General features: G+C 36.0%; 1 protein-coding gene across 3 annotated transcripts in view; it reads left to right on the top strand.

Moving 5' to 3' along the window:
• Nucleotides 1-25,971, top strand: part of sh3pxd2aa (SH3 and PX domains 2Aa) — a 149,137-nt gene that overhangs the window by 33,761 nt on the left and 89,405 nt on the right. For all 3 annotated transcript variants that reach the window (XM_065295397.2, XM_065295399.2, XM_065295396.2), the window contains exons 3-4: nt 20,769-20,844; nt 25,211-25,287. In XM_065295397.2, the coding sequence (XP_065151469.2) occupies nt 20,769-20,844; nt 25,211-25,287 (153 nt within the window). The remainder of the gene's footprint in view (nt 1-20,768; nt 20,845-25,210; nt 25,288-25,971) is intronic.

The raw sequence follows: 25,971 nt of genomic DNA, 5'->3' as shown, positions 1-25,971 counted from the left end.
CTGCCCGTGGGGTAAGCAAAAAAATTAACAGTTTTCTTAAACACTAAATTCAAGAAACATTCAAGAAAATTGGCAGATTTTTTGGCTTGTTTTATGCACAAAATCACTTAAATTTTATATTTTTGCTCTAAAAAGTAGACTTATTTTCTTGGGTTGTTTTGTTAATCAAGAAAAAGCACCTTAATTTAAGAATTTTTAGATATTTTTACTGAGAACAAGACAAAAATACTAAGAATTGTTTTTCTTGAAAATCCTTTTTTGCAGTGTAAAGAAAAATGTTTTTTTTTTTTTACCTCATTGGCAGATTGTTTTGCTAGTTTTATGCAAAAATTTACCTAAATTTGCTATTTTTTTGTCTAAAACCTATAATTTTCTTAGGTAATTTAGCTCATTAAAAAAACACATCTTGATTTAGGAACTTTTAGATATTGGTACTAAAAACAAGACAAAAATACTTAGTAAGAAAGTCTTTTTTTTGCCCTGCACGTATTATCAAATACTTTCGCTTATAAATCCACCTAATTCAGAAATACAGGCACTTTGTTGGCAGAATCCGGTAAACACCATGTAGATTTTTTAGCAAAGTACTCAAAGTGCCCAGATGACAAATGTAAAATGACTGTAGATCACATTCAAACTTGGGTCCCTTGTACCAGAATATGTAAGTAGTTAACTAAGGATTTTCTCCAAAATGATTTAAGCATATTCGTCAAATTGAAAGGAAATGAAACATCCCTTGTTAGATTCAATCCTAAAATCTTTTAATTAGTAGTCCAGATGTTCTAGAGAGTACATTATAGAAATCTTATGATGTCTGAAACCCATGTTTAAGTTTTTGTCAGATAACACTCGCTGGGTTGTTTCAACCAGTTGATTGATAGATATGGACAAACCCAACTGTTGAGTTGAATTAACCTCAAAAGTCCATATCTGACCCAACCATGAGTTAGAAACAACACAGCCTAGGTTAATTTAAGCCCAGTGGTTTGATTTGTCCATGTTTTACCCAACAATGGGTAAAAATAACCCAGAATTTTTTCGTGTGCAAAACCAGATGGTTACCAAACTGGATCTGCCTTGATTCCTTTTACCACCCTGTCCCCTAAACATGAATCCAACTAACACCAGATGATCTTATCCAGGACATGCTTTGGCAAACGGGGGTCATCCAGTCCAGATTTGGGAATGTGTAGGTGGTGTGGCCCTTCCCGGCTTAAAGTCCAAAATGGGCATCTAGACCACAAGGCACGGCAGGCACGCCACAGCCCAACCAATGGCCCGAAGGAACTCGAGGTCTCAGCATTTTTCATGGCCACTCCACTCGGCCTACTGTACTGAGATCAGTGAGGAAATAAGGGTCCTGATTGTTGGAGCGGCACAAAGGCTTGTTTCATGAGCGAGATTGCGTTTTAGTCAGAAGATCGACACCTACACTTCAGATATACACACTGGCCTTGTGTTAGAGGAACAATTGAGGGGTTTCAGCCTGTGGTTAATGGAGACATTGCCCTTGGCTCCTGATCTGAAGCCAGTTTTTTGTGCAAACAGAAAAGCGAAGCTAAATTTAGTGTAACAGACCAGGACATTCAGAGATTTCCATCCTACTCTGCTGTAGTTATTTCTTGATTTAACTCTTAAGTTTAGGCTTGGGTGTTTTAGAGAGGGAACGAGACCCACAGGAAATAACATTTACAAACAATCTCTTTACAGAAGCAGTAAGACGTTATGAAGTGAGATGATGGCTTTAGGCAAAGTTTGTCTGTGTATTTTATGCTTATTGGAGTCTCATAATGTTAGCTTAGCAACATGCTATCATTAGACCCTGTTAAACCAATTGCAAGTTGGGTCTTTGGTGTTTAACGCTATTTGCATGTTGCTGCTTTTGTAACACATTTCATTTATGAGGTTTATAATTCAATTTTAATTCAAGGGTAGCTGCCAAACGAAAATGAATGGAAATCTGATTAAAATCTTCAGTCAACATGTTTCAACTCCTGCTTAGATTGTTCTTCCAGATGAAAACATCTAAGACTAAGTTGAAACTAAAATAAAACATAAGTGGAAAGTCTCCAAAGCTGTAAACTTTTACAAATGTAAAGTTTAGTGTAATAGGATGTGGGATCTTTGTATGAATGTACCAGCGGTGTCAAGGAGGCTGTTTACACTTGGGATTAACATGCGTTTTCGTCGATCGGATCACAAGTGGACAACGTTAATGCCAGGTGTAAACGGTGTTCAAAAAGTTTTGAGCTCGTCCACTTTCGACCACTTTCAACCACATTCAGAGGTAGTCGAAACCACTTTCGATCGGATCGCTTAGGAGTTGCGGAACGCATATGTGGTTGAATGCGTTCGAACAGCCACACGCGACCGCCTTCTCTCTGCCCATTTATCTAATCTGAGGTATTAAACACAAGTTTTACGTCTTTTTTTGACTTCTGGCGTAAACATACGGTGAACAGCGCTATTTTTAGCCTTTCATTGATACAACTAAAGCGGCTGATCTCCGTAGTTTCGTTTTGAAAGCGTGTGAAAGTTGCGCAATCCTATTTCATCAATTGCCCTGAAAATTCAGAGAAAGCTCCAACATATAAACGTACAAAACACTGTGCAGCATGTATACTTGCTAAACAAGCAGTGGACTCCGACATAATATTAGTTTGCGTCCATATAAACTCATAATTACTCCCGCTCGGGTTTGAATGACAGCAGAGAGACTCGCCCACCGTCTCACAGACCACCCCCTCACAGTATTCAGGACAGATGCGGTCGAAAGTGGACAAAAGAGACGGATTTAAATACCAGGTGTAAACGTAATGTGTCTCTCTCGTCCACTTGTGATCCGATCGATGAAAACGCATGTTAATGCCAAGTGTAAACAGCCTCAAGGATGCTTTGGATCTAGAGTCACAAATGTTTGATCTGTTTGGTTGTGGATGTGGTTGTGTTTGTGTAAGTGTACTCAGAGTGGATGTGGGTTTATTGTGTTGGTGCCAGACTCTGGGTTGTTGACCATCTCTCTGAAGTTCTTTGATGTTCTTGTAGACTTTGAGTCTGTGTGTCACAGAACAAACAGTCTTTGACATGAGCTACCGAAGTGGACCAGCCTGTTACCATTACAATGACACTTTCCACGCCTGCAGTAAAACCTAAAGTTTGAACATTTCTGACAACATTTAAACAAGTAGAAAACTGTTTAAAGGTGCAATGTGGAACTTTAACTCATTGCCCGCCAGCCTTCCAGGAAAATCCTCTTCTAAAAATATATAAATATACAAATATATCAAATGAAAGAACAGACCCTCTGCTTTCAAACAAACAATAAACAAACAAACAAATCGAAAAAAAAAAACATTTCATCCTATCTATATATTTTTTCTCTGCTTATGAACTCAACTTAAAAAAAAAATTTTTTTTGCAAAAAGCTGAAATAATTGACTTTTTTGTGAAGGAATTTTGTTAGAGGTCAGATCAGAAAAATTTTCAAAACATACACAGAGTTTAAAACTAGTAAATCATTTTTTTTCTTAAATTTTTTTTATAAATTGGGTAATCTAGTGGATTATCGTGGTATTACAGATTAACATAAAACCTCATTGGGAACATGTTTTTTCATGCAAAGTTTAATGGTGGGAAAAAAGTTAAGAGGGATCTCTTGACAGAAATGCAATATAAACTAAATAACTATATCATCAGTGGTGTATAAAGACCTTACATAATGAACTGTATTCAGAATGAGACGTTTTTATCTACATACACCGGGGGTCTCCTTACATGGAAGTTGTGTCATGTTTTTACAGTAGCCCTTAATGGACAAACTGTTCAACAGAGCGCATTTAGTTCAATGTTGTCTCAGGTGACGACATGTTTGTCCTGTGACAGCTACCGTAGTTTCTCATTGCGTTTCGAAATTGAGGTTGGTTGCAATTTGCAATCTCACCACTAGAAACCCACTTAAAACCCACACTGGATCTTTACACTCCAATTATAGAAAATTTGTCTTAAAGAAAAGTGTTGTATCATGAAATTTATATTTTTTTCTAATCAACATTTCTCAATTTTTGTGATTTCACATTGCATTGCGTTCTGGGATTGCACTGTGTTTTAGTCAGTTGAGGATGTTGTATACATTTTGCGGCACAAATCCGGTCAATAAGGTCGCTCATCATAAACAAATCATCTTTCTAAAGTTTCTAAAGTTTGGCTTATGCCGCGTTCCAGGCAACCTGTAACCCGTGTTTTTCCAACCTTCTACGCGTAAAGTGCACTGAAACGGCAGTCAAACCCATGACTTCCGACACGTGAACTCGTACGAGATCGATGTACTCCCAGTTCCGAGCTCTGACGTCACATAGCCCACAAAACCATACAAAGCAAACAATGCCAGCCCCTACAGATGCAGTGTTTCTGCAAGTGGTACTGTACACGGTGAGAATACACTTTAGGACAATATCACTTTACAGTCAAATTAATAATAATATAATATACATAAAAAAATAATACACACACAATTATGTATTACAATGTTGTGTCTGAAACAATAAGTGTATCACCGCATGGAAATGTTAAGGTGACGTAAATTCCTTGCGCTCAGCTAGTTTGGTATGACGCTACAAAGTCCTGAGTCGTGGTTTGAAGTCGTGATTTACGGGCCTGGAACGCAGCATTAGTCCTTACACGGAAACCCCCTTAAGGAAAGTCGTGCACGGGAAGCCATCTCTAAACGATGTTAGTTGTAAAGGCTCTGAAAACGGCGGTTCTGTTCGCTTAAACGCTTCCCTCTGGAGTTTTGAACTGTGCAGTTTTACGCACACACTCTCTCCGTTTGATTTGCTGAAGTAAGCTTGGCACAAAACATGGAAATTATTCAGAGAGCCACAGAATAATGAGTGCGTCTGACTTTGAAGCATGGTTTTTGTGTGTTTAAAGCCGTTGCAATGTACTTAGAGTTGTCAAAAAAGCTAAATTTCTCATTACCAAGATGCCACAGTAAAAACTAATGCTATTGAACACAATTTCTATTTTTCAGACGTTGAGTCGAGCACATTTGAACAAATTAAATCAAAATGGTTTGGAGCCTATACACAATTCGATTGGTAACCCTTAAAACAAGAACTCCTTAACACTTTAACTGGCGAAGCCTTTTTTGAGTGGGGGTGAAAAGGTGATAAATTAATTTAATTCTGACTTTTTTTAGTCTAGAAGCCAAATTTTGGTCTTGTTTTAAAGAAGACACTTTAAAGTTTTTTTACGTAAGTGTCTGGAGGTGAAAATATAAAATATAAAGAAATTATAGCAGTTTAAATTTAATGCAATATAGTATTATTTAATACATAAAATTATCAAAAAAAATGAAGTTTGTGTTGGTTTGCTGTGAGGTTTGCTGCATACTCTCGTCACAAATTAATAAATTACGGTCACTGCATTTATTATTACTGCTAAAATGTTTTGAAATATGAAAACTAAGCTTTTAGACATTTCCAACAATAGATAGTTTGTTGTGAGAGATTAACATTTACATGCAAAATACTGACGTAAACTCAGGTGCCCCCTCACGAGACAGTGCCAGTTAACGGGTTAAAGATTAACTTAACTCTTTCCCCGCCATTGACGAGATATCTCGTCAATTAAGAGAAAACGCTTCCCCGCCAATGACGAGATTTTCCGTCTTTCCAAAATACCGCTATTATCCACCAGGTGGCGCCCTTCCGCAACTTTTTAAAACCGGAAGTATTGCCCTATGGCAAGCTGCTGCATGTCCGTGTCTGTTTTAAAGATCGCTCTGAATGGGATCTCTATGAAAAGTCCGTCATAAAAATGGAATTATCTCTGCTTTTTGCTCAAAATATGGTGTTTTTGCAAAAACCTACCCATATTCAAAAGCTGATTGCAAAAGAACCACTAAAGGTAGGATGAAACGGTTTTTTTTGTTTGAAAGCAGAGGGTCTGTTCTTTCATTTGGTATATTGTATGTTTATATATTTAAAGAAGAACATTTTTTGGAAGGCATTAAACTTTGGTGAAAATCATGAAAAACGCTGGCGCTGGCTGGCAACTTTTTAAAAAAATGCTGGCGGTGAAAGAGTTAAAGTGAGAAAATTTTAATTTTTTTTAGGTGTTAATCCAATTTTTACTTTTTACAGTGTAGATAATTCTCAAATAAATGTTACAAGTTTTTCAGGTAATTGAAAGAAAAGTCAGCAATAAAATACAGAACAAACTGTGCAATAGAACATATTAAGATGGAAAAAAAAACGATTTAGCCCACATATTCAAGTAAACATTCAGAACTGCAAAAAATGGATTTATAAGCAAAAGTATTTGATGAACATATAATACGTGCAGTGCAAAAAAGACTTTCTTACTAAGTAGTTTTGTCTTGTTTTTAGTACAAATATCTAAAAATTCCTAAATCAAGATGCGTTTTTTTAATGAGCTAAATTACCTATGAAAATTATAGTTTTTAGACAAAAAACAGCATATTTGGCTGAGTTTTTGCATAAAACTAGCAAAAAAATCTGCCAATGAGGTAAAAAAAAAATTCTTTACACTGCAAAAAATGATTTTCAAGAAAAAAAATTCTTAGTATTTTTGTGTTGTTTTCAGTAAAAATATCTAAAAATTCTTAAATTAAGATGCTTTTTCTTAATGAGCAAAACGACCCAAGAAAATAAGTCTAGTTTTTAGACCAAAAATATCAAATTTAAGTGAATTTTTGCATAAAACAAGCAAAAAAATCTGCCAATTGGGTAACCAAAAAATCTTGAACATTTTTCTTAAACACTAAATTCAAGAAAAATCCCATTGGCATATTTTTTTTGCTTGTTTTATGCACAAAATCACTTAAATTTGATTATTTTTGGTCTAAAAACTTTAGTCTAAAACGTTTTGCTCATCATCTTAATTTAAGAATTGTTTGATATTTTTACTGAAAACAAGAAAACATTATTTTCTAAAAAATCCTTTTTTGCAGTGTAATATATAATGTTTTGTAAAGCTTTTTAAAAGTCTTTACTGGAACACAAACCAAGAAAAAAGTAAAGATTGTATGCAATGTAAGTCGCTTTTGGGAAAAGCATTAAAAATAAAAATGCATTAATATATAATTATTAGATATCAGTGTGGATATATGAATATATTATTGGATAATTCAGTGCTGTCAAAAGTTTAAGTGAGAATCAAGTCCTTAATTAAAGTAAAGGACACGGCAGGTCACGTTTACAGTATATTGTATGCGCAGGGTATTTAAAGTGTTGGTTTTCTCAGTTGACCTGCTTTTTGACCGAGCCAAAACAAACTGCACCTAGTTACAATACACACACATACACAGTCACACTCACAGATAACAACACATTTTGGGCATTGCCAGTCTCCCAGGGGAAGTCCCTTGGCACAAACTGATATACACACATGCGCTTTCTCTCTCTCGCTCTCGCTCTCTCTCTCCTTCTTTCCTCACATGTGCTAAGCTTCCGACTAAACTCATAGGTTTATTTGAGGCTCATTTTTACAGCCCTCCGTGAAGAGGCCATACAGTATCGTACTCATATTGTGTTTTCTTCTTTTCTGAACTCAACCTATAATTTCAGTCAAGGTTTCTTGCACTCGTAATTTAGTTTTAATAGGCCATTTTTCACCTTCTCTTTTGCTCGAAAAATAAAAAGGCTGGTTTTGCTATCGCACCTTTAAAATCCACATGAAATGGCATTCACAGCCCATTTAACTTCCATAACGTGATGCATTTCTGAATGAAACAGGATATTTAATGTGATAAACCTGAAGGCAGCACCACTAAAAGTACATTTTCAATACCATTCCATTAGCCTGAAGTGATGAAAAGTCATTTCAAAGACATCAACACAAGCCAATAATTGATTTTTTTTTCATCCAAAAAATTAAGAATTAACATTTCGGTGGTGATAAATAGTAGGACTGCATGGTATTAAAGGAAAAGGCATTATGTGACAGCTTGCTAAAAAGTTGAATATCTGATATGATGAAGCTTTAAATTTAAATCAAGTTAAAGGATTAGTCAATATTCTTAAAAAAAAAAATCCAGATAATTTACTCAACACCATGTCATCCAAAATGTTGATGTTTTTCTTTGTTCAGTCGAGAAGAAATTATGTTTTTTGAGGAAAACATTCCAGGATTTTTCTCATTTTAATGGACTTTAATGGACCCCAACACTTAACAGTTTTAATGCAGTTTAATATTGCCATTTCAACGCAGCTTCAAAGAACTCTAAACAATCGAAACGCGGCATAAGGGTCTTATCTAGTGAAACTATTGTCATTTTCGGCTATAAAAATAACAATATGCACTTTTAATCCACAACTTCTCTTCTTCCTCCGGCTGTGTGACGAGCCAGTGCGACCTCACGTTATTGCGTAATGACGTGGAAAGGTCACGTGTTACATATAGACGGTTTCATCGGACGCACGTGATACACGTCTGGATTCGAACTTTACTTCCGGTTTCGTTTTTTTAATGGTCTGACTAGTTGCTAAACTGATCTCTTGAACAAATTCCTCATCGAAAATAACAAATCTTTTGATCTCCTAGGTAATCTGTGTGTTGTTTTTTTGCTTGTTATATAAATAAACTACGTTTAAAGTACTTCGTTGTTATTTATTATTAGCGGAGTTTACCGGAAGTTACGTGTGGTCCGCGACAGCGGCTTGTTTATGTTGTTACTGCTGAAACCGTCTATATGAAACGCACATTTGCGGACCATTTTAAACATAAAACTAACACAAAGACATAAATTAGTATCATTCGACATACAACAACGTCGGAACGGTCCTCTTTTTCCACACTTGGGACGTAGTTTCGATACATCATCCGTGACCTCTTGACGTGATGACGAATCGTTTCGCTAGATAAGACCCTTATGCCTCGTTTGGGATCATTTAGAGTCCTTTGAAACTGCAATTTTAAAATGCATTAAAACTGTTAAGTGTTGGGGTCCATTAAGGTCCATTAAAATGAGAAAAATCCTGGAATGTTTTCCTCAAAAAACATAATTTCTTCTTGACTGAACAAAGAAAGACATCACCATTTTGGATGACATGGTGTTGAGTAAATTATCTGGATTTTTAATTAAGAAAACAGACTAATCCTTTAAATTATATATTTTTTATCATTTAAAATTAGATAACCAACCTACATTCTTTCTGGGATAAAGAAAGCATCGCTCTCTTCGTCTCACCAGTCATTCTGCTATCTGCATCGACCTAAAACTTTAACTTTACGTAACGTTTTAAAATCATTTGGTTGTTGCAAGCCGTTGCGTTATGCATATTGCAGTATGCACGTTTGTAATATTGCGGTAATTACTCTCTGTCAATGAACCAAAGTCAATAAGAGTACATCATGCCCTGATTTTGTCTTTATATACCTATACAGGCAGTTTTACTGTTCTGAGATCAGCTTTGTCTTGTTCGGGTCCTGGCTCTTCATATGGAGAGTGTGACAAAAAGAGAACGGGGGCTAATCTGGGCGTGGGCAGACAAGTCGTGCCAAACCTATCCCTGCTGCTAGCTGCCCTACATATGCTGCTGAAATAGTCATCGCGGACAGACACAATTACTCACCGCTGCATGGTGAGGGAAGTGTGCTTGTTAAAGTATGCCAAAGCATGCTCAGTTTCTCACTCTTAGTCTTTCTCTCTGTCTGTCATTCTCTAGTCTTATAGTCTGTAGTCTATATCCCATGTGTCTATGACCGAGGCAAAGCCGTTGAACGTAACAAGAGACAGGTGAACATGTGCGGCATAGCTCAGCTTTGTCTCCGTTAGGGAGTGTGTCTGTGTCAGCGTGTGATTAATTTTAACATCGACCCATAGGTTGCATCAAACGTCTCTGGTGACACATGGCTGTGTGCTGCCTCACGTACCACCCAGGCTGATCTGGGGTCAGACCAAGGGTCATTGCTTTCCCTCTTTGTCTGTGGTGGAGATGGATTTAAGTTGGAATTTCCTCAGATCATGTTTGCAATTGGGGGTGGTGGAAACAGTGTATAGGATGTAGGTTTCAAATCAATTCAGTTCAAATGTATACGTAGTACTTATTTATAATTTGCATTGGTTTGTATGTATCAGCAAGATTCTTGCTGTACGATACGTGTCTGGATACCGGAGTATATTGCAGTGCATTACAGTACTGTAACGCAAGGTGATATATTGGGATATTTCCTATTTTTGGAATATAATAGGATATAATTTTAGGAAAGCTGTCATTGATAAGACACTATGGAAACCTTACTAAAAGATTTGTGGCGCACCCCTATGCTAGTACTCCTGTTTAAGTTCAGAGATAAGAAGAATGCTATTGCTATGTGCTAGTGGTTGGTTAACTCCAAACGAAACTAAGCTTTTATGAATCTTATTTAAAAATTGTAATACAATTATTATAAAATGTTTTATTTAAAATGATGATATTGAAATTATTATTATTATTGTAGAATCGATACAGTATTGCTGGACAAAATATCACGATACACTCAAAAAAATTGTTTGTTCAATCAACATAATTGAATTAAGGAAAACTTTTCCACGAAATTAGATTAGGCTTGTACAGCAAGAATACAATAAGTTCATTTAAACAAATAATCTTTTGTTGCACCAACTTAATACATATATTTATATTGGTCATAAAAATATCTTGTTCAATAAACTAAATTCAGTTAAGGAAAACTTTTCCACGTAATTATTTCTGGTCTGTTCAACAAAAACAAAACAAGTTCATTCAAGCAAAAAAGTCTAGTTAAACCAATTGTCAGTTTCTATATAATACTAATTAGCATAAGCACACGTTAGCATGCTAATGACACATTGGATGAACATGTGAAAAGAGACTGATCTTCAAACAGTCATTAACACAGTTAGTGCTTTTTAAAATAAGTACGTATGTCACATCCACAACTTAACCACAAGCGCCACTCTTCTGTACGATGGTAACCAAACAATTCGTAAAAATATAACACAAAATCTTCTAAATCAATAAGATAAACCAACATTAAACACTATAAAGTCTTTCTCTTTACCTAAAAATGCATAAAATAACACTTAATTTAAAAAAATACTCTCCAAAGGCAGTTGCATGCAAAGCATGCTGGGAAATACAGATTCACGGCCCAGTAAGTAATAGCAACAAAAATCATTAATGTGGTCCCAATATAAAATTATTGAGTTCATGTAATTTTTTTAAATTTAAGCAGATTGAACATTATAAAAATAGGTTGAGACAAAAAAATAAAAAATTGTGTTGTATTAACTTGTTTCATTTAAGTAAATTAAACAAGGTGCAAAAATATTTTTTTTGAGTGTACTTTCTTATAACGGTATTCCCTTGCGCCTCTAATTGTTTTATAGCAGCTTTACATGAAAAAAGAAAACACAAAAACTGGAAAATTATTAAATGTATAATGGCAGAAAAAAGCTACAAGTTGTTGTTGTGAATTTGAAGTTAACCAAGTTGTGGGAACCCTGCTATTTGGTTTAATCATTTGTAAATATAATGTAATATAAGTTGTTTAAATACATATTTATATGTAATTTTTATGTAATATTAAATTACCTATCAAAATGATTTGCAGCATCCTGGATACTGTATGTTATTAGTTTTAACAGTTGTTATCTTGGAATAACAAGCCTGCATGTTGCGACTGGCCAATCAGAATCAAGCATTCCAACGTGTAACCGTGTAATAAGTATATATACAGTGTATGTAGTGTGTATGTGTGTGTGTGAGCATGTGGTCAGCCCAAGTGTCCACATATGTCTCCTGAAACATAATACCGTGCTTACTAATGCACTATCCATTAGTAATCTTACAACATGACAGACATCTATGTTCATGTGTGTGTGCGCAGGCCTGGAGTGATTCACGTTCTCTATTAGATTTCACAAATTTGGAAGTGTGGGCTGTGTGTGCAGTCATGCGTGTGGCAAACCTGCTTTTGCATACATGTGTGTTTTGTCAATCACAGAATCTCTCTCTCTCTCTCTCTCTCTATCTCTCTCTCTCTCTCTCGTTCATTTTCCTCTATTGCTCACACTGTTTACACAAATAGAATCAATAAAACTGCCTGTAATGCTGTAATCAGGGGATTTATTCGTGTTCTTCGATCAGCACCCGCACCCTTTGGCTTACAGTCACATTTTACCTTAATTTAAAGCCGGTTAGACTACGCTGATCTCAGAACAGGGTTAAGCTGGCTCCTTAGAACACACCGAAACACCCCGTCTTCCTTGCCGAACACCAGATGGTTTATTTCACTGTACCTTTGGTTATTAGTGGTGCTTGCTAAAGCATTACAACTGAGGTTAGGGATAGGAAATGGGCACCGAACCAATTCTTTTAAGATGTGAGGACATGCACAGCTGCTTTCTGAGGACAGATATACAGTATGTGGTTCCTTATCTTAGCTATCAGACTTGTCGAACATATAAAGTTGAATAAGGCACCTGAAACATATAGGGTCTACCAAACAATTTCCCTAAAAATCGCTCGAATCACCCTATATTGTCAGAAAAAAAGGTCAAAGATGTTCCCAAGTTGTCACTGGGGCAGTACCCTTCAAAATGTCCTATTATGTACCATTTAGGTACGGATATGTATGCATTTGGTACCAATATGTACCTTCGAGGTCCTAGTTTGCTTTGGCAGTTTCTCTCTTCATTAAAACAGTTTAGTGAGCAGATGTTCTGCGTTTGCTATTTGTGGTTCCAGGTGGATGAAGTCATTATGAAACGTCAAGTTTTTCCCATTACGAAATCTGTAATTTCGGAGACCGTTTGAATCATTTCTAACTTTACATATCTTCCAAAAACTATTTTCTTTAATGCTCTGACATCTTGCAAGTCCGACATACGTATAGAGTGAACTCCGTGTAATTGGTTCTCGATGACATCATGCACACATCATGTGACCAATCTGCATGCATTAGTAGGGGTCACATGAGGGCTTTCATTATTTGGATGTAATGTAATGTATGTGTGAAAGAGAGAACAAGCAATTCAATTTACCCACAAATGTATTAAGCATTTAGCAACTTCCTCAATTGGTAAAGCACTGCATTTGGAGTCCTTTGGTAAAAGGGTCTGCCAAATGCATAATGTAATTACATAGGTAGCCAAAACATACAAGGGTCAGAAAGCGTGTGAAAAATAGTCAACTAATTTATGTTTGGTGCATGAAGAATTGACCACCGAATGGACTTTAGGGGAATAAAGCTAGAGACTCAGAGGTGTAGAATATGGCCCTTTTAATAGTGCACAGCAGCCCCCCGATGTACCTCCATAACAAGGATCACTGTTTAAAGTGTCATGAAATATGCATTGAAGTGTGTGACCTGAATAAGCCCATTCACGGAGCTGCATGACAGAGCTCACCTTCCTGTAATGTAGTGAAACACTGTTTTACCAGGAGGGACCCCTGATGCAGCTCTTTGAAAGGACTAATGATGAGGTTTATGTGGCTCACACACTTATTTTTGACTTTGCTGGCGTCAGAGTCACTCTTGTCTCTAACAGGAAAGCTCACGGAGCGGGATTTGATGTTGGCTCTGTGATAGCAATCTTTCGCACTATGCATCATCACTTATTCTTTCCATTATTTGCGTTTTGCACCTTATTCTTACTTTTACATTAAATATAAATTTGTGCATTTGGCACACTGCAAAAAATGATTTTCAAGAAAAAAAAAATCTTAGTATTTTTGTCTTGTTTTCAGTAAAAATATCAAAAAATTCTTAAATTAAGATGCTTTTTCTTGATGAGCAAAACGACCTAAAAAATAAGTCAAATTTAAGTGAATTTGTGGATTAAAGAAGCAAAAAATCTACCAATGGGCTAAGCAGAAAAATCTTGAACTTTTTCTGAAACACCTAATTCAAGAAAGATTCAAGAAAAATTAGCTTAGCCCATTGGCAGATTTTTTTTGCTTGTTTTATCCACAAATTCACTTAAATTTGATAAATTTTTCTAAAAACTAGACTTATTTTCTTAGGTCATTGTGCTCATCAAGAAAAAAACATTTTTAGATATTTGTGTTTTCAGTACAAATGTCTAAACTTTTCTTAAGGTCCAGTGTGTCATTTTTAGAAGGATCTCTTGACAGAAATGCAAAATAATATACAAAACTATATTATCAGGGATGCATAAAGACCTTTTTATAATGAACCGTTATGTTTTTATTACCTTAGAATAAGATGTTTTTATCTACATACACAGAGGGTCCCCCTACATGGAAGTCGCCATTTTGTGCCGCCATGTTTCTACAGAAGCTTTTAATGGACAAACTTTGTTTACTAAACTTTGTCTCTATCAATTACATGTTTTTGCCATGGTGGCTACTGTAGCTTCTCTGTGCGTTTCAAAAGCGAGGAGTGAGCAGTGGACTGAGGCGTTGGTTGCCATTTTAAACCTCACCACTAGAAGCCGCTAAAATGTACACACTGCACCTTTAAATTAAGAGGCATTTTCTTTATAAGCAAAATTACCTAAGAAAATAAGAAGAGATCGACCGAAACTGATTTTTTAAAACCCGTTCCAAATATTTGGATGCTTATGTGGCTGATTACTGATATGCTGAACCGATTTACTGTTATACTACTGTTTTTGACAAAATTATTACAACACTACAGAACTGAACAAAACCCCTCTTTGCATACAATGTAATAAATAGGGGTCTGAAAGAGTGAAGAATAATATTAATTTAATGTATAATATCACTGGAATAATATATTGTCAGGAAAGTAACAAACAAAACAGCTTATATGTCATTGAATTTCTTAACTGGTATTTTATGTCAGAATAATTAATATTTTGTTGATATATAATTAATAGCTAATGAAATGGCTGATGACAAAACGCTGTTATCTATGCTTTTACTCACGCATTAACTTAATCAAACTGTGACAGCTTGCGGAGGTAATAAATAATGAATTAATATCCACAAACATTTATTAAGATGTTTTTAGCAAAATAGTGTTGATCTTGTAAATGTTAATATAACTTCGATATAACTTTAATATAAATAGTACAGCAAAATCTTTTCTGTTAGAATCAGAGATGTTCAATATAGGAACACACAGTGCTGTATATCTGTGTGTGTGCGTCTCAATTCTTATTCATTCTCTTCCACACTCACCACCTCACATCCAATCACTGGCTCTCACTTATGTCACCCCGCCCCCTGTTGCTATGGAGACTCAGGAAGTCTTCCAGGTGCCCCAGTGGTTGGGAAATTAAACATCTTCTCTTCTGCCTGTCCACATGTACATCTTCTCTTCCTCTGTCTGTTTGTCTGTCTGTCTAATTTGTCTGTCTGTCTGTCTGTCTGTCTGTCTGTCTATCTATCTATCTATCTATCTAATTTGTCTGTCTGTCTGTCTGTCTGTCTAGCTATCTATCTAATTTGTCTGTGTGCCTGTCTGTTTGTCTATCTGTCTATCTATCTAATTTGTCTGTCTGTCTGTCTATCTAATTTGTCTGTCTGTCTGTCTAGCTATCTATCTAATTTGTCTGTGTGCCTGTCTGTTTGTCTATCTGTCTATCTATCTAATTTGTCTGTCTATCTGTCTATATGTCTATCTAATTTGTCTGTCTGTCTGTCTGTCTATGTCTATCTAATTTGTCTGTCTGTCTGTCTGTCTATCTAATTTGTCTGTCTGTCTCTCTGTCTGTCTATCTAATTTGTCTGTCTGTCTGTCTGTCTGTCTGTCTGTATGTCTGTCTGTCTGTCTGTCTATCTATCTATCTGTCTATTTGTCTGTCTGTCTGTCTGTCTGTCTGTCTGTCTGTCTAATTTGTCTGTCTGTCTGTCTATCTATCTAATTTGTCCGTGTGCCTGTCTGTTTGTCTGTCTGTTGGTCTGTCTGTCTTTCTGTCTGTCTATCTGTCTATCTATCCATCTATCTGTCTGTCTGTCTGTCTGTCTTTCTATCTATCTAATTTGTCTGTCTATATGTCTATCTAATTTGTCTGTTTGTCTGTCTATCTAATTTGTCTGTGTGCCTGTCTGTTTGTCTATCTGTCTATCTATCTAATTTGTCTGTCTATCTGTCTATATGTCTATCTAATTTGTCTGTCTGTCTGTCTGTCTATGTCTATCTAATTTGTCTGTCTGTCTGTCTGTCTGTCTGTCTATCTAATTTGTCTGTCTGTCTGTCTGTCTGTCTATCTAATTTGTCTGTCTGTCTGTCTGTCTGTCTGTCTGTCTGTCTGTCTGTCTGTCTATCTATCTATCTATCTATCTATCTATCTATCTATTTGTCTGTCTGTCTGTCTGTCTGTCTAATTTGTCTGTCTGTCTGTCTGTCTGTCTATCTATCTAATTTGTCCGTGTGCCTGTCTGTTTGTCTGTCTGTTGGTCTGTTTGTCTTTCTGTCTGTCTATCTGTCTGTCTGTCTGTCTGTCTGTCTGTCTGTCTATCTATCTAATTTGTCTGTCTATATGTCTATCTAATTTGTCTGTCTGTCTGTCTATTTGTCTATCTAATTTGTCTGTCTGTCTGTCTGTCTGTCTGTCTATCTATCTATCTATCTATCTAATTTGTCTGTCTATATGTCTATCTAATTTGTCTGTCTGTCTGTCTTTATGTCTATCTAATTTGTCTGTCTGTCTGTCTATCTAATTTGTCTGTGTGCCTGTCTGTCTGTCTGTCTGTCTGTCTCTCTATCTAATTTGTCTGTCTATATGTCTATCTAATGTGTCTGTCTGTCTGTCTATCTAATTTGTCTGTCTGTATATATTTCTAACTAAATTGTCTGTCTGTCTGTCTAATTTGTCTGTCTGTCTGTCTGTCTGTCTGTCTTTCTGTCTGTCTGTGTGTGTGTCTGTCTGTCTGTCTATCAATCTATCTATCAATCTATCTATCTATCTATCTATCTATCTATCTATCTATCTATCTATCTATCTATCTATCTATCTATCTATCTATCTATCTATCTATCTAGGACATCTATGCATACTGGTAACTTCTGATGGTTTCACTTTTATCATAGATCAGAATTGTATGTATTCAGCAGCAGGCTAAAAGTGTTTCCAGGTCTGTCGACGTGTCCATCACCTGGAAGCCATTACATTCACATTTATGTAGAAGCATCTGACAAACATCATAAAAGATTCCCCTGTACACCGTAAACATCATGAGGACATTTGCTGAATGTCTAACATCCGAATAGGGAATGACCAAATGACTAGATGAAAGCACTCTTGCTGATGCTGCTTTATAGGTGATGGTGATGCTAAATAGTCTGTTATGTTGTCTGTTAAGTGCATAAGTATTGTGAGATTGCTGTTAGAAGTCAAGTCAATTTTTGGAGAACTAATTCATTAGATTAAAGCAACCACACAGCAATGCGGTAGTTTTGATGGATCTAGGTTTTCTTGTAAAGTTTCATTTCACGATGATGGTTTATTGAGCAGCTGTTTGCATGGTGAAACTCTCAAGGGAAATGAATTCATCTCTTTCAAAACATATCTGCTATTGTTATACACTTTCAGACGGCTTTGCCTATTGTGTTGTATTTCATGCTGTTTTTTGAGCGGCCCACAACAAATGTACTGTTGTAAGACACCATGTCTAGTCAAAGACATGGTGTAGGGCTGGGCAAAAAAATAGATTTTTCAATTAGTTGTTTATTTTTAACATGGTCGATTCAGAATCGATCATCAAAAAACAGAATCGATTTTTTTTTTCTGCAAACATTGAACTTCATCGACGTTAATGCCACCTTCACATAAAAAGTCAGAGGTATGGAAGCATTTTAGATTTCGCAAGCAAGACGACAACGATAGTGTTGTGGCGTTTAATTTCTTTTTATTAATTACCACTAGTAAACTTCTGTTCACGGTTCTTTTTTATTAATATAGTATTTGTATAAAATCTATATTCATTGAGTTGAATCGAGAATCGAGTATAAAAACCGATCCGAGAACCCGAATCGAAAATTGAATCGAGAATCGAAATCGAATCGATTTGATAGCATGTGAATCGAAATTGAATCGATCTGGAACATCTGAATTTATACCCAGCCCTCGTATTTTGTCATGACGCATGATGCACAGGTTCACATGACGCAACGAACACATATTTTGACATGAAAAGGAATATACATGACACTCTGAACTAGGGATGCTAAACAATTAATCGCGATTAATCGTTAGCAGAATAAAAGTTTTTGTTTAAATCACATATGTGTGTAAACTGTGTATAATAAATATGTATATATATAAATATGCACACATTCATGTATAATTTTAAGAAAAAAAAAAGTATATATTAAGTATTTATATTTATATATAATATAAATTATACATAAATATACAAATGTATATACACATGTAAACATTTCTAAAACATATACATGCATGCGTGCACATTTATTTATACAAAAATATTATGCACAGTTCACACACATACTGTATATGATGTAAACAAAAACTTTTATTCTGCTAACGATTAATCGCGATTAATCGTTAAGCATCCCTTGCGCCCCTCGGAAGAGAATTCATCGTCCGCCACTGTTCATTGTATTCCCTTAAGCTGTTTTTGACTGACAGATAATTTGACACCTTGTTCAGCCCAACCACCTATTAGTTAATTTATTCAAATATATAGTTTTGTATACATAATCCAGAATAATTTTAAGGAATTAAATGAATAAAATTATTTTATAATAATTTACGATATCTGACACAGATTAATTGTACTCCTCACCTTGTAAGTGTGTGCCAAAAATGTGCATGTGTGTTTGTTAGCCAGTGCGTGCCCTCAATTACAGATTGATCTCATTTAGTCCACTTGCCCTGTACAATGAATTCATGCATGAGTGAGATGGTTTGGATGGAGATATTTCAGCAAGGTCAGCAGAAAGAGTCTGTGAGACGCTGGGCATCTGCTGTGTCCTGTTACATGAATCTGACCTTGTTGAGCACTGTAAAAAAATAAAGATTAAAAAAGTTGAACCTGGTTGCATTAAAATTAATTCAACTTAAAAATAATAGTTAACTCAAAAATGTTCTGTCAACCAATATTTTTAAGTTGAATTAAATGGAAATTAAATTAGGTTGAGATTTTTTGTTTTTTACATCATTCTGACACTAAGCAATACAAGTGGTAAGAAATGAATCTAAAAATTACTTGCAGGCTCAGCAGTTTTAATAAGAGCACAAAATCGGGCACAGGAAGGTAAAAATGTCTCTGAAAATTGTGTCCATGGGCAAAATATTGCCCCTCAATCTAAAAGTTAATTCCTGCACTGCAAAAAAAAAGATTTTCAAGAAAAAAGCATTTTAATTTAAGAATTTTTTGATATTTTTACTGAAAACAAGACAAAAATACTAAGATTTTTTTTTCTTGAAAAATGTTTTTTTGCAGTGTGACTGCTGATTTGTGCTATTGAGTTGACGTGACCTCATAATCCCTTCCTAATCTTTTCCTGATGCAATTTAGTTCCCACAAGGGCTAATTTCTAAACTTTCTCAATCTCTCATTTCTTGTAAATGTTTCTGACTAATGAAGAGCCCGCTGGGAAACTGGAGGCAGGGCACACGCAGGGTCACGTTTGCATGGGAGCAGCTCATAAAGAATTCGCTAGTTTTTGCTGATGAGTACCGGTGGTTGTTTTTAAGCAAGTTTTACATTCGATTGTGGGATCCTTAGAAATAATTTACAGCTGTTTGTGTTTTAAATCCTCTAGTGGGGTGAGCATTTTGGAAAACAGAGTAAACTAATTGGATTTTCTAAAAAAACATGAGCTCTAGATAATCCACAGGGATCAGATCATCATGCATGCAAATGAAACAGAATGGAGAAAACTCATTGAAAGGTGATATTTTAGTGATATCATAAACCGTAATAAAACCTGAAAATAAGTTGTAATTGTACATTTTTTTTATTTTGGCCATTAAAGGTGCAATGTGCAACTTTTAGAATAATCTCTTGACAGAACAGAGACGATCGGTGACTTCTGAGGGTGCTCGATGCGAAGTTTGTCACAACATGTATGTAGCTCGTCATGTGTGTGGTTCGTAATTTCAAAATAAGTGTTCGGGGCGTCAAGTGAACCTATGTGCATCACGTGTCTTGTCAAAATAAGTGCCTGCTGCAGACGCGTCTAAAGAGATGCTCACGTTTGCCAGATACTCGTATAATCTCATGTGTAATCAGAGTTTACTGTTAAGGGAGTGTCTTGTGTGTATTTTGTGAACGTGAGCATCTCTTTTATCATAAGACGTTTTATCTACATACACCGTGGGTTCCCTTATATGGAAATCGCAGCCATGTTTCTACAGCATTTCGTCCCTACGTTGTCACAGACGATGACAACTTTGTCCTGTGGCGGCTAACGTAGCTTCTCTGTGTGTTTTGAAATTGTGGGGTGAAGTCGGCTAATTTGTTCGAATTCGTATGAAGTAATTGTGCGAAAACGTACGATTATCATAAAAAAGTAACAAAACTCCGCCCCTAACCCCAAAGTCACGGGAAAATGCTAATTGTACAAATGCGGTCGTATGAATTTATACAAATTAGCCGCCTCGTAAACTATGTATGAATTGCCGTGAGATAGCGTTGGTGTTCCCTAAGGATCGAACCCATAACATTGACTGTGCTAACAAAATTCCCTACCAGTTGAGCTACAGTACAGGAACTTTATGATTTTGAGCTTCATTCATCCCGACACACTCTTTATTAGAAGTTAATGGTGTCTGTTATTGGCTGATTGTTTACAATCCTGTGTTTTGTGTCTTTTCATAGATGCAGCTTCTGGACAAGTTCCCAATCGAGGGAGGGCAGAAAGATCCCAAAAAAAGGATCATCCCGTTTCTTCCAGGTGAATGAGGGAGTAAATTTGTCCTCCTCTGCACACGCACTCACAAATACGCAATGTCAGCAGATCTGTCTACAATAAGTCATCGTAATGCTGGGACAGGGTCATACTTCTGTTCCTAACTCACACAAACACACACACAGGCTGTAAGATGAAGAGTCGGCGAGATGAGCAGTGTCGATCCCTGTGAACAACAGCCATCAATAAGAAGAAAATGAGGAGAGAGAGAGAGAGAGAGAGAGAGAGAGAGAGAGAGAGAGAGAGAGAGAGAGAGAGAGAGAGAGAGAGAGAGAGAGTGAGAGATCGAGGCTCGTTTTCCTCTGTTGCTGATGTGGCTGGACACTTTGTGTCTCTCTTGTTATTTTCCCAGCAGTCTCTCTGATAGACTCTGTTTGTCCTGACGTCCCGCAGTTAGAAAACTGATTCACATGCAGTCAGATTATAACTGTCTTTATTGCATTATTTACTAGATTGCTATATAAATGGCTGGATTACTGTAAAATTAAGTGGATTCATTTACAGCATTTGCAAGAGAATATAGGGTGTCAAGTGTCCAACCTTTCAATCTACATGCTGTCATCGTTTATCTACAATCTAATTATCATGGTCCACTGGGACATTAAACAGGCACTGGAAGTTAGGGTCGGCATGATGAAACATTTGTCCTTTATTTAAATAGCCAAGAGGATTAAGTTGACATCACAGCTCAGCAAAATCCTGATTTAGGGGTTCAAGTATATTTGCTAAAATTTGGAACAACTGCTAGTACACCCTCATTCGACCTAAAGGCCAAAATATAGTCCATTATTTACATGTGCGTGAGGGTCCATGTACAGTGCGCGATGCAATTTTCATCATCAGAAGAGTGTGTGAGTACTGTACGCGGATTTTTTAAACCCTGCGTACATTGCGCATGCACCTACAGGAGAATGCAGAATGTAGCCTACAAGACGCAGGGTTTCCCGCAGCATTTTCAGTTCGGGCAGCCCGCCTAAGCTGGGAAGCCCTACCGCCTTAACTAGGTCGTTAAAAAAATCCTGAAAATAATAATTTGCTGCAAAAAAAGGCTGTCAAGCGCATCTCGGAGAATAGCGCGGGTGCTCTTCACACCGCAAGCGGGAATGCGCGCCACACGGCCAAAATTAGATAAAGATGTGGTCCGTCATGTCTGAAGGATAGCCAGTTGATGCAAAAAATTCAAGTTTTTGCAAATTTTAGGTAAGTTAGCTGGTGATTTTGTTGTTTGAGCAACCTGCTAGCTAGTTTTCACGTGCCTGTTGATTTGATATAATTGTTGAGCGCTCTTGCTCATGTTATTTATGTGCATTATTTACATGCTACAGTAGTTACACTTCTTTAAGATAATGTAATTAATAGTGGGAAGTAATCCATTTTTACAATGTTTGCGCTATCTATCATCGTTCGCCAGACTTTCTACAACATCTGCTTTAGTTTGTGTTTATTAACCCTTTAGTTTCACTTCATTACGCAGCTATTCCCATTAGAGGTATCTGTTAAAAACATTTAATTAATTAATAATCTAGTATGTGTTCATTATCTGTTATAGTTTATTAAAAATTAAGTTTTATTTGAGTGTTAAAATATTAAAAAATTTATCATAACGCGTACGTCCCGCCTTTTTGATTGCCACACCCCCGCCCAACCCTACCACCTTAACTAACACATTTTTTGCGGGAAACCCTGAAGACGCGTTGCATTTTGTTGCAATGCACATGCGTTAAACGTCTGTGTACATGCTTCGACTGTGTGCATACGTTTGCGTACACATAAAAACAGTCTATACGAGTGATTCTCACGAAAACTTGGTTTTAAAAATGTCAAGCATGAAAATGTAAAAATTGCTTAAATTGACTTTTTTTCCTACCAGACATTGAAAAACAAGTCTGGAGTAAATGGGAACATTAATTTAAACAGTTTTACTTATCATTTAACAATTTTTGTAACATAATTTAAAAAATTAGTCCTAAAAAATCTCATTACCGCAACAGTCAGAAAACACCAACACTGACATATTTTCAAAATGACATGACAAACCTGAAAGAACATAATTTGGAGATTCTGCACATGCATTTAAAATCAAAGTATTATGCCTCTATTAATTAAATTAACATTTAATAAGCATCTGTTGCGGTAATGATAATCAAAATGTCGTGTAAGCATTCTGACAAGACAATATTTCAAATTAACTGTAAAAAAATGATCTTACCTGGTAGCCATCTTGAAGTAACTGGTACATGTGCTTGGTCACTCAAAATCAAACTTTATTAAAATTCTGTATGTGTGCTTAAACTGTTCTCAAAAAGTGTTGCGGAGGATGAGAACATCAGGCATGGACACATCATTTTCCTCATTTTTCTTCATTATTATTATACATGAATATTCAGTAAATAATTTTTCTGTCATCTAAAGTAGTCTAGAAAAACATCCATTTATTTTTTTCTAAATATTTTTGTGTTAATTTGATTAAATTACAACATAACGCATGTTCAAACACAGCCGGACACATTGCGGTAATGAGAATTTCAGCAGAAAATTAGATAAAATTGACAAATTATAAATTCTTATGTTGAAATAACACATTGTGCAAGGTAGAACACAGTATTGTGTTAATTCTGATGCTTTTTAATATTACTATATTACACATTTTATAGCTAAAATCATTAGTGCCGTGGTGTTTCAATGGTTTCGTGAGAATCACCCATACAGACCTACTGCAGACTATACTTCTCAAATTTAGGAATGTTTGATATTTAGTAGGGCTGTGACGATTATTCGCGTTTTCCATTAAAACGTTTCTCTGAAATCGATCCGCAATGCTCCAATTATGTGTTTCATGAACAGCTTGTGCGTGTACTACAGCATTTTGGTCAGTAGGAAGTCCTTATCAATCTAAAATCATTATGAGTTTGAATTGTTTATAACATGCTTAAAAAAAGCAACGCTCTTTAAACAAAATCAATCAAAATATTCGTTATTATCATAAAAATACCTAAAACAATTCAAAGAACAGCGATATAAATATTCTTATAGACATTTCCTGGAATAGGGTTTGTAATGCTACTTCTTCAGTGGCAAAAATAGAGTTTCTGCATGACTCATGAGAGCGCCCTCTGGCTTTTGGATGTGGTGGCATTTCACCGTAATTTATTAAAGGGACACTCCACTTTCTTTAAAATAGGCTAATTTTCCAGCTCCCCTAGAGTTGTACATTAGAATTTTATAGTTTTGGAATCCATTCAGCTGATCTCTGAGTCTGGCGCTAGCACTTTTAGCATAGCTTAGCATAATCCATTGAATTTGATTAGACCATTTAGCATCGCGCTCAAAAATAACCAAAGAGTTTCAATATTTTTCCTATTTAAAACTTGACTCTTCTGTAGTTACATCGTGTACTAAGAACGACAGAAAAGTAGTTTTTAGAAGTTGCAATTTTTTTTTAGGCAGATATGACTAGGAACTATACGGCAGGAGGTGTAATGATATTACGCAGCAACCGAAAATAGTCCCCTTAGTAACTTTCAATAGCTATTTTTGGGCACTGTGTAATATTATTGCGCCTCCTGCAGCCATGTTACGTCAGCAAAGTCCTTGATTATTACGAGTATAGTATAGAATGAGAGTATAGTTCCTAGCCATATCTACAGAGAAAATCGCAACTTTTAATTTTCTGTTTGTCTTAGTACACAATGTAACTACAGAAGAGTCAAGTTTTAAATAGGAAAAATATTTAAACTCTTTGGTTATTTTTAGCATGATGCTAATGGTCTAATCAAATTCAATGGATTGTGCTAAGCTATGCTAAAAGTGCTAGCGCCAGACCCGGAGATCAGCTGAATGGATTCATAAACGGTAAAAATCAAATGTTTAACTCTAGGAGAGGTGGAAAATTAGCATATTTTCAAAAAGTAGAGTGTCCCTTTAAAATTCATTCATTGAGAAAACGCGCATTGGCACGATTAATCGCCACAGCCCTTACTAGTTGAGTACCCTAACATGTTGAGTACCTTCAGATCAACAAAATGTTTTTATTATTTACAATCCTGAGTGTCTCACTGTATTTCCTTGAATGTAAACAACTCGAAACAGGAGGGCATGATAACCGGAGGTTTGGGATACAGGATCTTATTTTTTCAGATCGTCTGAATCTGATTAAGATGTTCCAGATTGTATGTAATAAGAACATGTGGCGTCTCCCTTCAGTAGCTGCTCTGTATATCTTATTTACAAAAGCTTACTCGGGGGGGATGCTATATTCAGAAGGTGTTAACGGCGTGCTTACAAAAGTGAGATTTATTTGCTGAATGCAAATGCAAGACAAGTTTTAATTGTTTCTACCTTTTGTTCGAAGGCAAAATCCTTTTCAGACGAAGTCATGTGAGAGACGTGGCCATGAAGCGACTACGCTTTATAGATGACTATTGCAGAGTAAGTCTCTCTCTCGCTTTCTCTTTTTTGTGATTGTGATTGTGTCTTGATCTTTTTGGATTGCAGTCCTCATGCTGTACAATGCAGAATTTATTAGCAAAATTATAAATATGAAATATTACAATGACTTTTGCCTTTATTTTTGTTAAGACATGCAGGGCTTTTGAAACGATATTTCCCGAGGATAGCTGCTGTCTTGTTGAGATACGATTATGCCAAACAACACAAAAGATTGATTGTATTTTTGAGTTCAGTTTAGTTCAACATTCATTGCAACAAACAGCTATCTATGTTTGTACTTTTTGTCATTTGTGCTTTGCTAATGCAAGTTACTCAATACATTTTCAGGGGACTAGTTCTCTCGTTCCCTCTATCTTTTTCTCTCAAGAGTCTTGTGTGTTTTTTCCCTTTCCTTCCTAACGGCACAGTGCCAACGTTTTAATACAAACCAAACATGCAGCGGATGTAAACAAACACAAACACACTTCAGTAGAGAGCGGCTTTCGATGTGAGGTGAGATTGTGAGATAGTAAGGCAGCATTATGGGATGTCCTGGAGGGGCTGCTGTTGTGGCAACCGTCTACGTGACATCTAAACATAGGACTTGACACTTCTTCAAATAGAATATAGAATGCATGTTAATGTATCATTCACATGCTCTTATAGACATGTTAAAGCCCATAT

The sequence above is a fragment of the Paramisgurnus dabryanus genome, chromosome 4 (assembly GCF_030506205.2).
Source record: "Paramisgurnus dabryanus chromosome 4, PD_genome_1.1, whole genome shotgun sequence".
Classification (NCBI taxonomy): Eukaryota; Metazoa; Chordata; class Actinopteri; order Cypriniformes; family Cobitidae; genus Paramisgurnus; species Paramisgurnus dabryanus.
The sequence above is the reverse complement of the archived record's forward strand: the minus strand, read 5'-3'. Positions and strand labels throughout refer to the sequence as shown.